The following is a 10,830-nucleotide window of genomic DNA, read 5'->3' on the forward strand; positions in this document are numbered from 1 at the left end:
ACAGCAGTATGTAGGAGGGAGGGAGGGTCCTAGGTGTGAGAAGTGTGCAGAAGGGCATGTGGCAGCAGTATGTAGGAGGGAGGTTCCTAGGTGTGAGAAGTGTGCAGAAGGGCATGTGGCAGCAGTATGTAGGAGGGAGGGTCCTAGGTGTGAGAAGTGTGCAGGAGGGCATGTGGCAGCAGTATGTAGGGAGGTTCCTAGGTGTGAGAAGTGTGCAGAGGGGCATGTGGCAGCAGTATGTAGGAGGGAGGGTCCTAGGTGTGAGAAGTGTGCAGAGGGGCATGTGGCAGCAGTGTGTAGGAGGGAGGGTCCTAGGTGTGAGAAGTGTGCAGAAGGGCATGTGGCAGCAGTATGTAGGAGGGAGGTTCCTAGGTGTGAGAAGTGTGCAGAGGGGCATGTGGCAGCAGTATGTAGGAGGGAGGGTCCTAGGTGTGAGAAGTGTGCAGAGGGGCATGAGACAGCAGTATGTAGGAGGGAGGTTCCTAGGTGTGAGAAGTGTGCAGAAGGGCATGTGGCAGCAGTGTGTAGGAGGGAGGGTCCTAGGTGTGAGAAGTGTGCAGAGGGGCATGTGGCAGCAGTATGTAGGAGGGAGGGTCCTAGGTGTGAGAAGTGTGCAGAGGGCATGTGGCAGCAGTATGTAGGAGGGAGGTTCCTAGGTGTGAGAAGTGTGCAGAAGGGCATGTGGCAGCAGTGTGTAGGAGGGAGGGTCCTAGGTGTGAGAAGTGTGCAGAAGGGCATGTGGCAGCAGTATGTAGGAGGAGGTTCCTAGGTGTGAGAAGTGTGCAGAGGGGCATGTGGCAGCAGTGTGTAGGAGGGAGGGTCCTAGGTGTGAGAAGTGTGCAGAAGGGCATGTGGCAGCAGTATGTAGGGAGGTTCCTAGGTGTGAGAAGTGTGCAGAGGGGCATGAGACAGCAGTATGTAGGGGGGAGGTTCCTAGGTGTGAGAAGTGTGCAGAAGGGCATGTGGCAGCAGTATGTAGGGAGGTTCCTAGGTGTGAGAAGTGTGCAGAAGGGCATGTGGCAGCAGTATGTAGGGAGGTTCCTAGGTGTGAGAAGTGTGTAGGAGGGAGGTTCCTAGGTGTGAGAAGTGTGCAGAAGGGCATGTGGCAGCAGTGTGTAGGAGGGAGGTTCCTAGGTGTGAGAAGTGTGCAGAAGGGCATGTGGCAGCAGTGTGTAGGAGGGAGGGTCCTAGGTGTGAGAAGTGTGCAGAAGGGCATGTGGCAGCAGTGTGTAGGAGGGAGGGTCCTAGGTGTGAGAAGTGTGCAGAAGGGCATGTGGCAGCAGTATGTAGGAGGGAGGTTCCTAGGTGTGAGAAGTGTGCAGAAGGGCATGTGGCAGCAGTGTGTAGGGAGGTTCCTAGGTGTGAGAAGTGTGCAGAAGGGCATGTGGCAGCAGTGTGTAGGAGGGAGGGTCCTAGGTGTGAGAAGTGTGCAGAAGGGCATGTGGCAGCAGTGTGTAGGAGGTTCCTAGGTGTGAGAAGTGTGCAGAAGGGCATGTGGCAGCAGTATGTAGGAGGGAGGGTCCTAGGTGTGAGAAGTGTGCAGAAGGGCATGTGGCAGCAGTATGTAGGAGGGAGGTTCCTAGGTGTGAGAAGTGTGCAGAAGGGCATGTGGCAGCAGTATGTAGGAGGGAGGTTCCTAGGTGTGAGAAGTGTGCAGAAGGGCATGTGGCAGCAGTATGTAGGAGGGAGGGTCCTAGGTGTGAGAAGTGTGCAGAGGGGCATGAGACAGCAGTATGTAGGGAGGTTCCTAGGTGTGAGAAGTGTGCAGAAGGGCATGTGGCAGCAGTGTGTAGGAGGGAGGGTCCTAGGTGTGAGAAGTGTGCAGAAGGGCATGTGGCAGCAGTGTGTAGGAGGGAGGGTCCTAGGTGTGAGAAGTGTGCAGAAGGGCATGTGGCAGCAGTGTGTAGGAGGGAGGGTCCTAGGTGTGAGAAGTGTGCAGAGGGGCATGTGACAGCAGTGTGTAGGAGGGAGGTTCCTAGGTGTGAGAAGTGTGCAGAAGGGCATGTGGCAGCAGTATGTAGGAGGGAGGTTCCTAGGTGTGAGAAGTGTGCAGAAGGGCATGAGACAGCAGTATGTAGGGAGGTTCCTAGGTGTGAGAAGTGTGCAGAGGGGCATGTGGCAGCAGTGTGTAGGAGGGAGGTTCCTAGGTGTGAGAAGTGTGCAGAGGGGCATGTGGCAGCAGTGTGTAGGAGGAGGGTCCTAGGTGAGAAGTGTGCAGAAGGGCATGTGGCAGCAGTATGTAGGGAGGTTCCTAGGTGTGAGAAGTGTGCAGAGGGGCATGTGGCAGCAGTGTGTAGGAGGGAGGTTCCTAGGTGTGAGAAGTGTGCAGAGGGGCATGTGGCAGCAGTATGTAGGGAGGTTCCTAGGTGTGAGAAGTGTGCAGAAGGGCATGTGGCAGCAGTATGTAGGAGGGAGGGTCCCTAGGTGTGAGAAGTGTGCAGAAGGGCATGTGACAGCAGTGTGTAGGAGGGAGGGTCCTAGGTGTGAGAAGTGTGCAGAGGGGCATGTGGCAGCAGTATGTAGGGAGGTTCCTAGGTGTGAGAAGTGTGCAGAGGGGCATGTGGCAGCAGTGTGTAGGAGGGAGGTTCCTAGGTGTGAGAAGTGTGCAGAAGGGCATGTGACAGCAGTGTGTAGGAGGGAGGGTCCTAGGTGTGAGAAGTGTGCAGAGGGCATGTGGCAGCAGTATGTAGGGAGGAGGGTCCTAGGTGTGAGAAGTGTGCAGAAGGGCATGTGGCAGCAGTATGTAGGGAGGTTCCTAGGTGTGAGAAGTGTGCAGAGGGGCATGTGGCAGCAGTATGTAGGGGGAGGTTCCTAGGTGTGAGAAGTGTGCAGAAGGGCATGAGACAGCAGTGTGTAGGAGGGAGGGTCCTAGGTGTGAGAAGTGTGCAGAAGGGCATGTGACAGCAGTGTGTAGGAGGGAGGGTCCTAGGTGTGAGAAGTGTGCAGAAGGGCATGTGGCAGCAGTATGTAGGGAGGTTCCTAGGTGTGAGAAGTGTGCAGAGGGGCATGTGGCAGCAGTATGTAGGGGGAGGTTCCTAGGTGTGAGAAGTGTGCAGAAGGGCATGAGACAGCAGTATGTAGGGAGGTTCCTAGGTGTGAGAAGTGTGCAGAAGGGCATGTGGCAGCAGTATGAGGGAGGTTCCTAGGTGTGAGAAGTGTGCAGAAGGGCATGAGACAGCAGTATGTGTTCCTAGGTGTGAGAAGTGTGCAGAAGGGCATGTGGCAGCAGTATGTAGGAGGTTCCTAGGTGTGAGAAGTGTGCAGAAGGGCATGAGACAGCAGTATGTAGGGAGGTTCCTAGGTGTGAGAAGTGTGCAGAAGGGCATGTGGCAGCAGTATGTAGGGAGGTTCCTAGGTGTGAGAAGTGTGCAGAAGGGCATGAGACAGCAGTATGTAGGGGGAGGTTCCTAGGTGTGAGAAGTGTGCAGAAGGGCACGTGGCAGCAGTATGTAGGAGGTTCCTAGGTGTGAGAAGTGTGCAGAAGGGCATGTGGCAGCAGTATGTAGGGGGAGGTTCCTAGGTGTGAGAAGTGTGCAGAGGGCATGTGGCAGCAGTATGTAGGAGGTTCCTAGGTGGAAGTGTGCAGAAGGGCATGTGGCAGCAGTATGTAGGAGGGAGGTTCCTAGGTGTGAGAAGTGTGCAGAGGGGCATGTGGCAGCAGTATGTAGGAGGGAGGGTCCTAGGTGTGAGAAGTGTGCAGAGGGCATGTGGCAGCAGTATGTAGGAGGTTCCTAGGTGTGAGAAGTGTGCAGAAGGGCATGTGGCAGCAGTATGTAGGAGGGAGGGTCCTAGGTGTGAGAAGTGTGCAGAGAGGGCATGAGGCAGCAGTATGTAGGAGGTTCTAGGTGTGAGAAGTGTGCAGAAGGGCATGTGGCAGCAGTATGTAGGGAGGTTCTAGGTGTGAGAAGTGTGCAGAAGGGCATGTGGCAGCAGTATGTAGGAGGAGGGTCCTAGGTGTGAGAAGTGTGCAGAGGGGCATGAGACAGCAGTATGTAGGGAGGTTCCTAGGTGTGAGAAGTGTGCAGAAGGGCATGTGGCAGCAGTATGTAGGAGGGAGGTTCCTAGGTGAGAGAAGTGTGCAGAAGGGCATGTGGCAGCAGTATGTATGAGGAGGGTCCTAGGTGTGAGAAGTGTGCAGAAGGGCATGAGACAGCAGTATGTAGGGGGAGGTTCCTAGGTGTGAGAAGTGTGCAGAAGGGCATGTGGCAGCAGTATGTAGGAGGGAGGGTCCTAGGTGTGAGAAGTGTGCAGAGGGGCATGTGACAGCAGTGTGTAGGAGGGAGGTTCCTAGGTGTGAGAAGTGTGCAGAGGGGCATGTGGCAGCAGTGTGTAGGAGGGAGGTTCCTAGGTGTGAGAAGTGTGCAGAGGGGCATGTGGCAGCAGTATGTAGGGAGGTTCCTAGGTGTGAGAAGTGTGCAGAAGGGCATGTGGCAGCAGTATGTAGGAGGGAGGTTCCTAGGTGTGAGAAGTGTGCAGAAGGGCATGAGACAGCAGTATGTAGGGAGGTTCCTAGGTGTGAGAAGTGTGCAGAAGGGCATGTGGCAGCAGTGTGTAGGAGGGAGGGTCCTAGGTGTGAGAAGTGTGCAGAAGGGCATGTGGCAGCAGTATGTAGGAGGGAGGGTCCTAGGTGTGAGAAGTGTGCAGAAGGGCATGTGGCAGCAGTATGTAGGAGGGAGGGTCCTAGGTGTGAGAAGTGTGCAGAGGGGCATGTGGCAGCAGTATGTAGGGAGGTTCCTAGGTGTGAGAAGTGTGCAGAAGGGCATGTGGCAGCAGTATGTAGGAGGGAGGGTCCTAGGTGTGAGAAGTGTGCAGAGGGGCATGAGGCAGCAGTATGTAGGGAGAGGTTCCTAGGTGTGAGAAGTGTGCAGAAGGGCATGTGGCAGCAGTATGTAGGGAGGTTCCTAGGTGTGAGAAGTGTGCAGAAGGGCATGTGGCAGCAGTATGTAGGAGGGAGGGTCCTAGGTGTGAGAAGTGTGCAGAGGGGCATGAGACAGCAGTATGTAGGGAGGTTCCTAGGTGTGAGAAGTGTGCAGAAGGGCATGTGGCAGCAGTATGTAGGAGGGAGGTTCCTAGGTGAGAGAAGTGTGCAGAAGGGCATGTGGCAGCAGTATGTATGAGGGAGGGTCCTAGGTGTGAGAAGTGTGCAGAAGGGCATGAGACAGCAGTATGTAGGGGGGAGGTTCCTAGGTGTGAGAAGTGTGCAGAAGGGCATGTGGCAGCAGTATGTAGGAGGGAGGGTCCTAGGTGTGAGAAGTGTGCAGAGGGGCATGTGACAGCAGTGTGTAGGAGGGAGGTTCCTAGGTGTGAGAAGTGTGCAGAGGGCATGTGGCAGCAGTGTGTAGGAGGGAGGTTCCTAGGTGTGAGAAGTGTGCAGAGGGGCATGTGGCAGCAGTATGTAGGGAGGTTCCTAGGTGTGAGAAGTGTGCAGAAGGGCATGTGGCAGCAGTATGTAGGAGGGAGGTTCCTAGGTGTGAGAAGTGTGCAGAAGGGCATGAGACAGCAGTATGTAGGGAGGTTCCTAGGTGTGAGAAGTGTGCAGAAGGGCATGTGGCAGCAGTGTGTAGGAGGGAGGGTCCTAGGTGTGAGAAGTGTGCAGAAGGGCATGTGGCAGCAGTATGTAGGAGGGAGGGTCCTAGGTGTGAGAAGTGTGCAGAAGGGCATGTGGCAGCAGTATGTAGGAGGGAGGGTCCTAGGTGTGAGAAGTGTGCAGAAGGGCATGAGACAGCAGTATGTAGGAGGGAGGGTCCTAGGTGTGAGAAGTGTGCAGAAGGGCATGTGACAGCAGTATGTAGGGAGGTTCCTAGGTGTGAGAAGTGTGCAGAAGGGCATGTGACCGCAGTGTGTAGGAGGGAGGTTCCTAGGTGTGAGAAGTGTGCAGAAGGGCATGAGACAAAGGAATGTGTAGCATTGGAGAAAGTAGTGGAAAGTGTTAATTGTAGGGGGCCCATTTTTTTTATATTTTCTCAATTTAACCTTCATTCAACTAGGCACTGTTCCCCCGGTAGGCCAACTGCCTTGTTCAGGGGCAGAATGACAGATTTGGAGCTGGGGATCAGAAATGTTCTTTGCGAGAGAGGCAGGTTGAGGTTTCCAGGGTTAGAGTAGTGCAGAAGTTGTCATATGCTGAGGCAGTGAAGAAAGTAGAGGAAGATGGGTTAAGGGGGAGGAGTGGTGAGAGTAGTAGAGATATACCAGTACAGAGGTGTAACAGTATAACTTTAGACCGTCCCCTCGCACGAACCAGGGACCTGCACATATCAACAACTGACACCGACGAAGCATCGTTACCCATCGCTCCACAAAAGCCGCGGCCCTTGCAGAGCAAGGGGAACTACTACTTCAAGGTATCAAAGCAAGTGACGTCACCGATTGAAACGCTATTTAGCGCGCACCGCTAACTAAGCTAGCCGTTTCACATCCGTTACAGAGGGACAGGCCAAAAAGTGATATACCTTTCAGTAAGATTGGATTTTAGCATTTAAAGCAATGGTTATCAACTGTACTGCAGGGATGGGATGGAACAAAGTCGCAGAAAATAGAGGTTGTGGTGGCAGCTGTAGAGAGGTGTTTGGGTGTGAGAGACTTGACATCAGAAGAGATACAGGGTGTGTTAAGTGGTGGTGGCAGCTGTAGAGAGGTGTTTGGGTGTGAGAGCCTTGACATCAGAAGAGATACAGGGTGTGGTAAGTGGTGGTGGCAGCTGTAGAGAGGTGTTTGGGTGTGAGAGACTTGACATCAGAAGAGATACAGGGTGTGGTAAGTGGTGGTGGCAGCTGTAGAGAGGTGTTTGGGTGTGAGAGACTTGACATCAGAAGAGATACAGGGTGTGGTAAGTGGTGGTGGCAGCTGTAGAGAGGTGTTTGGGTGTGAGAGACTTGACATCAGAAGAGATACAGGGTGTGTTAAGTGGTGGTGGCAGCTGTAGAGAGGTGTTTGGGTGTGAGAGACTTGACATCAGAAGAGATACAGGGTGTGGTAAGTGGTGGTGGCAGCTGTAGAGAGGTGTTTGGGTGTGAGAGACTTGACATCAGAAGAGATACAGGGTGTGGTAAGAGGTGGTGGCAGCTGTAGAGAGGTGTTTGGGTGTGAGAGACTTGACATCAGAAGAGATACAGGGTGTGGTAAGTGGTGGTGGCAGCTGTAGAGAGGTGTTTGGGTGTGAGAGACTTGACATCAGAAGAGATACAGGGTGTGGTAAGTGGTGGTGGCAGCTGTAGAGAGGTGTTTGGGTGTGAGAGACTTGATATCAGAAGAGATACAGGGTGTGGTAAGAGGTGGTGGCAGCTGTAGAGAGGTGTTTGGGTGTGAGAGACTTGACATCAGAAGAGATACAGGGTGTGGTAAGAGGTGGTGGCAGCTGTAGAGAGGTGTTTGGGTGTGAGAGACTTGACATCAGAAGAGTTACAGGGTGTGGTAAGAGGTGGTGGCAGCTGTAGAGAGGTGTTTGGGTGTGAGAGACTTGACATCAGAAGAGATACAGGGTGTGGTAAGTGGTGGTGGCAGCTGTAGAGAGGTGTTTGGGTGTGAGAGACTTGACATCAGAAGAGATACAGGGTGTGTTAAGTGGTGGTGGCAGCTGTAGAGAGGTGTTTGGGTGTGAGAGACTTGACATCAGAAGAGATACAGGGTGTGGTAAGTGGTGGTGGCAGCTGTAGAGAGGTGTTTGGGTGTGAGAGACTTGACATCAGAAGAGATACAGGGTGTGTTAAGTGGTGGTGGCAGCTGTAGAGAGGTGTTTGGGTGTGAGAGACTTGACATCAGAAGAGATACAGGGTGTGTTAAGTGGTGGTGGCAGCTGTAGAGAGGTGTTTGGGTGTGAGAGACTTGACATCAGAAGAGATACAGGGTGTGGTAAGAGGTGGTGGCAGCTGTAGAGAGGTGTTTGGGTGTGAGAGACTTGACATCAGAAGAGATACAGGGTGTGTTAAGTGGTGGTGGCAGCTGTAGAGAGGTGTTTGGGTGTGAGAGCCTTGACATCAGAAGAGATACAGGGTGTGTTAAGTGGTGGTGGCAGCTGTAGAGAGGTGTTTGGGTGTGAGAGACTTGACATCAGAAGAGATACAGGGTGTGTTAAGTGGTGGTGTCCCATCCTTTCAGGATGATGGCATGAGTTAGGAATAAATACGGTTAATTAGTGGAGTAGGGTGGTAATTTTGTTTTCTATAATTTTTAAATTAGTGAGTAGTGTTAGATGGTAGGGTATTTAATTCATTACATTTGTATTTTTCATACAAAGTGTAAGGGCGTTGTACTCCAGTCTAGTAGGCGGCGGTAATGCAACAAATTGGATGCCAACCGCCGTTAAACCTCGAAGAAAAAGGTGTGATAGTATTTAACGACTTACGCGAGCCAGTTCACTTTTCCCAGGGAGGCGTCAACAAAGTTTCTGAGTGAGATAACATGGAAGACAACAACAACCAAGTGAAGAGAAAGTGCCATCAGAAAGGGAATAATGGATTTAGAACGGACCGTGTGGTTGTGCGTAAATTCGAAAGCGCTGACTATCCGGACGTCGAGCGCATATTCATTGACGGGCTGATGGAGATGGTTCCGGATACCGCGTTTAGAGGGTTAAAACATCACCCTGAGAGCCTGCTCCTGTACGCCGCTATGACAAGTAAGGGAGAAATAGTTCTTATATGAATTTCTATTTATATATTGACTGTTATTCCAGCAAAAGGTTAGTTTTCAGTGTTATTTGATTGCATTAGTCTGGGAAAATGTGCTTTTGACAATGAAGAATGTGTTATAAATGTAATAATTTACAGTTAGGCTATCTTGACATTTCATCAATACCGTTTGTGTTATTTGATTGCATTATTTAGTATAATTTTGGGGAAAATGCAGTAGAATGCATCATTTGTGCTCGATTGCGACAGTACCAACTAATTTCCTTCCTTTGACTATTGTATGTCAACATTTAGATTACTCAATCATCCATTTTTCGCCACGGCTTTTGCAGTTGTTTGTTTTATTGCGACCAAGTCGTTCTTGCTGACTTGTTTGGTGCCTCTCGCTGTCCTGTGCGCGCGCTGCTACTACAGCAGGAGAGTTGCCCTTGGTTACCTGGAGCGCGCCAAACTCACGGATATGGGCGACATCGAGGGACATTACATGAAAACTCCAGGTAATAGTCTTGGTCGAATAGTAAAAAAAAAATGCATGTATCATTCGTTTTATTTGTATATTTGTTTATTTGTTTATTTGAGTGTAGTTTAGTTATATTGCACATAGTTATTTTATTAAAATAGATTTGCACACAAGATTCCGTGCCTGGTTAAAAACAAACGAGCAGGGAGGTAAAATAAACCAGGGCTTCATTCCTGTCTCCATTCTGGAATATAATTACTCATCTAAAATGACACGCCAGTGCCTGTGGATGTGTCACCATGATCCCTCTGACTCCAGGCTCATTTCTGTCTACCCCATCAATAGAAAATATAAAGTATAGTAAATCTTTGTCCCCAAAAGGATGACCAGTCAGTGATTAGGCTCTTTCAAGAAAAGGATCCATTTAAAGTATAAAAGTCAATAGACAATGACATCAGCTTTTATTAAATGGGAGGATTAGGATATTATTTGATATAACCCACTATTTCCAAATTGCACCCCTCTTATTTCTCTCTCAGACTCCTGTCTGTGGGTTGCAGTGCTGGAGGGCAGTGTGGTGGGTTTAGTGGCGGCCTGTGCCCTGCGGGGGGAAGCTGGCACTGTGGAGCTGCATCGCATGTCGGTGGACCGGCGCTGTCGGCAACGTGGGGTTGGCGTTGCCCTCGGGCGGAAGGTTCTACAATATGCAGCGGACCGTGGCTACCTCTCTGTCGTCTTGGGAACCACGGCCTACTCGCCGGCTGCTCACCAGCTATACCAGACTCTGGGGTTCCGATGTGTCGGCGTCACCAAGGGATACGCCACGCCTGGCGTGAGCTGGTCAGTACCGGAGCAGCTCTTCTACCGGGTCAGTCATCACCACTACCGGAAGGACATGACCGTTCACAATACTAACACTCACAGCCAGCAGTGAACACGGAACAGGGATGGAGCACAGCACGGAACAGGGATGGAGCACAGCACGGAACAGGGATGGAGCACAGCACGGAACAGGGATGGAGCACAGCACGGAACAGGGATGGAGCACAGCACGGAACAGGGATGGAGCACAGCACGGAACAGGGATGGAGCACAGCACGGAACAGGGATGGAGCACAGCACGGAACAGGGATGGAGCACAGCACGGAACAGGGATGGAGCACAGCACGGAACAGGGATGGAGCACAGCACGGAACAGGGATGGAGCACAGCACGGAACAGGGATGGAGCACAGCACGGAACAGGGATGGAGCACAGCACGGAACAGGGATGGAGCACAGCACGGAACAGGGATGGAGCACAGCACGGAACAGGGATGGAGCACAGCACGGAACAGGGATGGAGCACAGCACGGAACAGGGATGGAGCACAGCACGGAACAGGGATGGAGCACAGCACGGAACAGGGATGGAGCACAGCACGGAACAGGGATGGAGCACAGCACGGAACAGGGATGGAGCACATGCTGGCAAACACACACATGAATGCACACCACACACGCAAGCACACACTCTAATCCAACCCCCTGAGACCCTGAACTCAGAGCATCTTGTTTCACCATTTAGGGAATGGAAGAAAATCACCAGAACGTAATGTATGTAATCGCTAGGTTAAAGGTAAAGAATTGTTCGCAAACGTACCTGTTTCCCTTGTGATTTGAAGAGGGTTCTGTTCATTTCCTGTTCAGAGAATTGGTGGGGAAATTGGGTGCGTTCAAGCGCATGGTTTATTCAGGGTAAC

At 52.0% G+C, this 10,830-nt stretch overlaps 1 protein-coding gene across 2 annotated transcripts; it reads left to right on the forward strand.

Moving 5' to 3' along the window:
- The first annotated feature begins 8,280 nt into the window (after nucleotides 1–8,280).
- LOC112240169 (N-acetylaspartate synthetase-like) lies at nucleotides 8,281–10,124 on the forward strand. 2 transcript variants are annotated; one of them, XM_024408511.2, is made up of 3 exons: nucleotides 8,281–8,617; nucleotides 8,963–9,127; nucleotides 9,630–10,124. In XM_024408511.2, the coding sequence occupies exons 1-3, from the start codon at nucleotides 8,401–8,403 to the stop codon at nucleotides 10,022–10,024; spliced, it is 777 nt and encodes a 258-aa protein (XP_024264279.2). In that variant the 5' UTR covers nucleotides 8,281–8,400; the 3' UTR covers nucleotides 10,025–10,124. The 2 variants fall into 2 exon arrangements, with proteins under 2 accessions (XP_024264279.2, XP_024264280.2); XM_024408512.2 differs by having other exon boundaries at nucleotides 8,483–8,617; nucleotides 9,045–9,127.
- The last annotated feature ends 706 nt before the right edge of the window (nucleotides 10,125–10,830 follow it).

This window comes from Oncorhynchus tshawytscha, unplaced genomic scaffold (assembly GCF_018296145.1).
Source record: "Oncorhynchus tshawytscha isolate Ot180627B unplaced genomic scaffold, Otsh_v2.0 Un_contig_19123_pilon_pilon, whole genome shotgun sequence".
Taxonomy (NCBI): domain Eukaryota; kingdom Metazoa; phylum Chordata; class Actinopteri; order Salmoniformes; family Salmonidae; genus Oncorhynchus; species Oncorhynchus tshawytscha.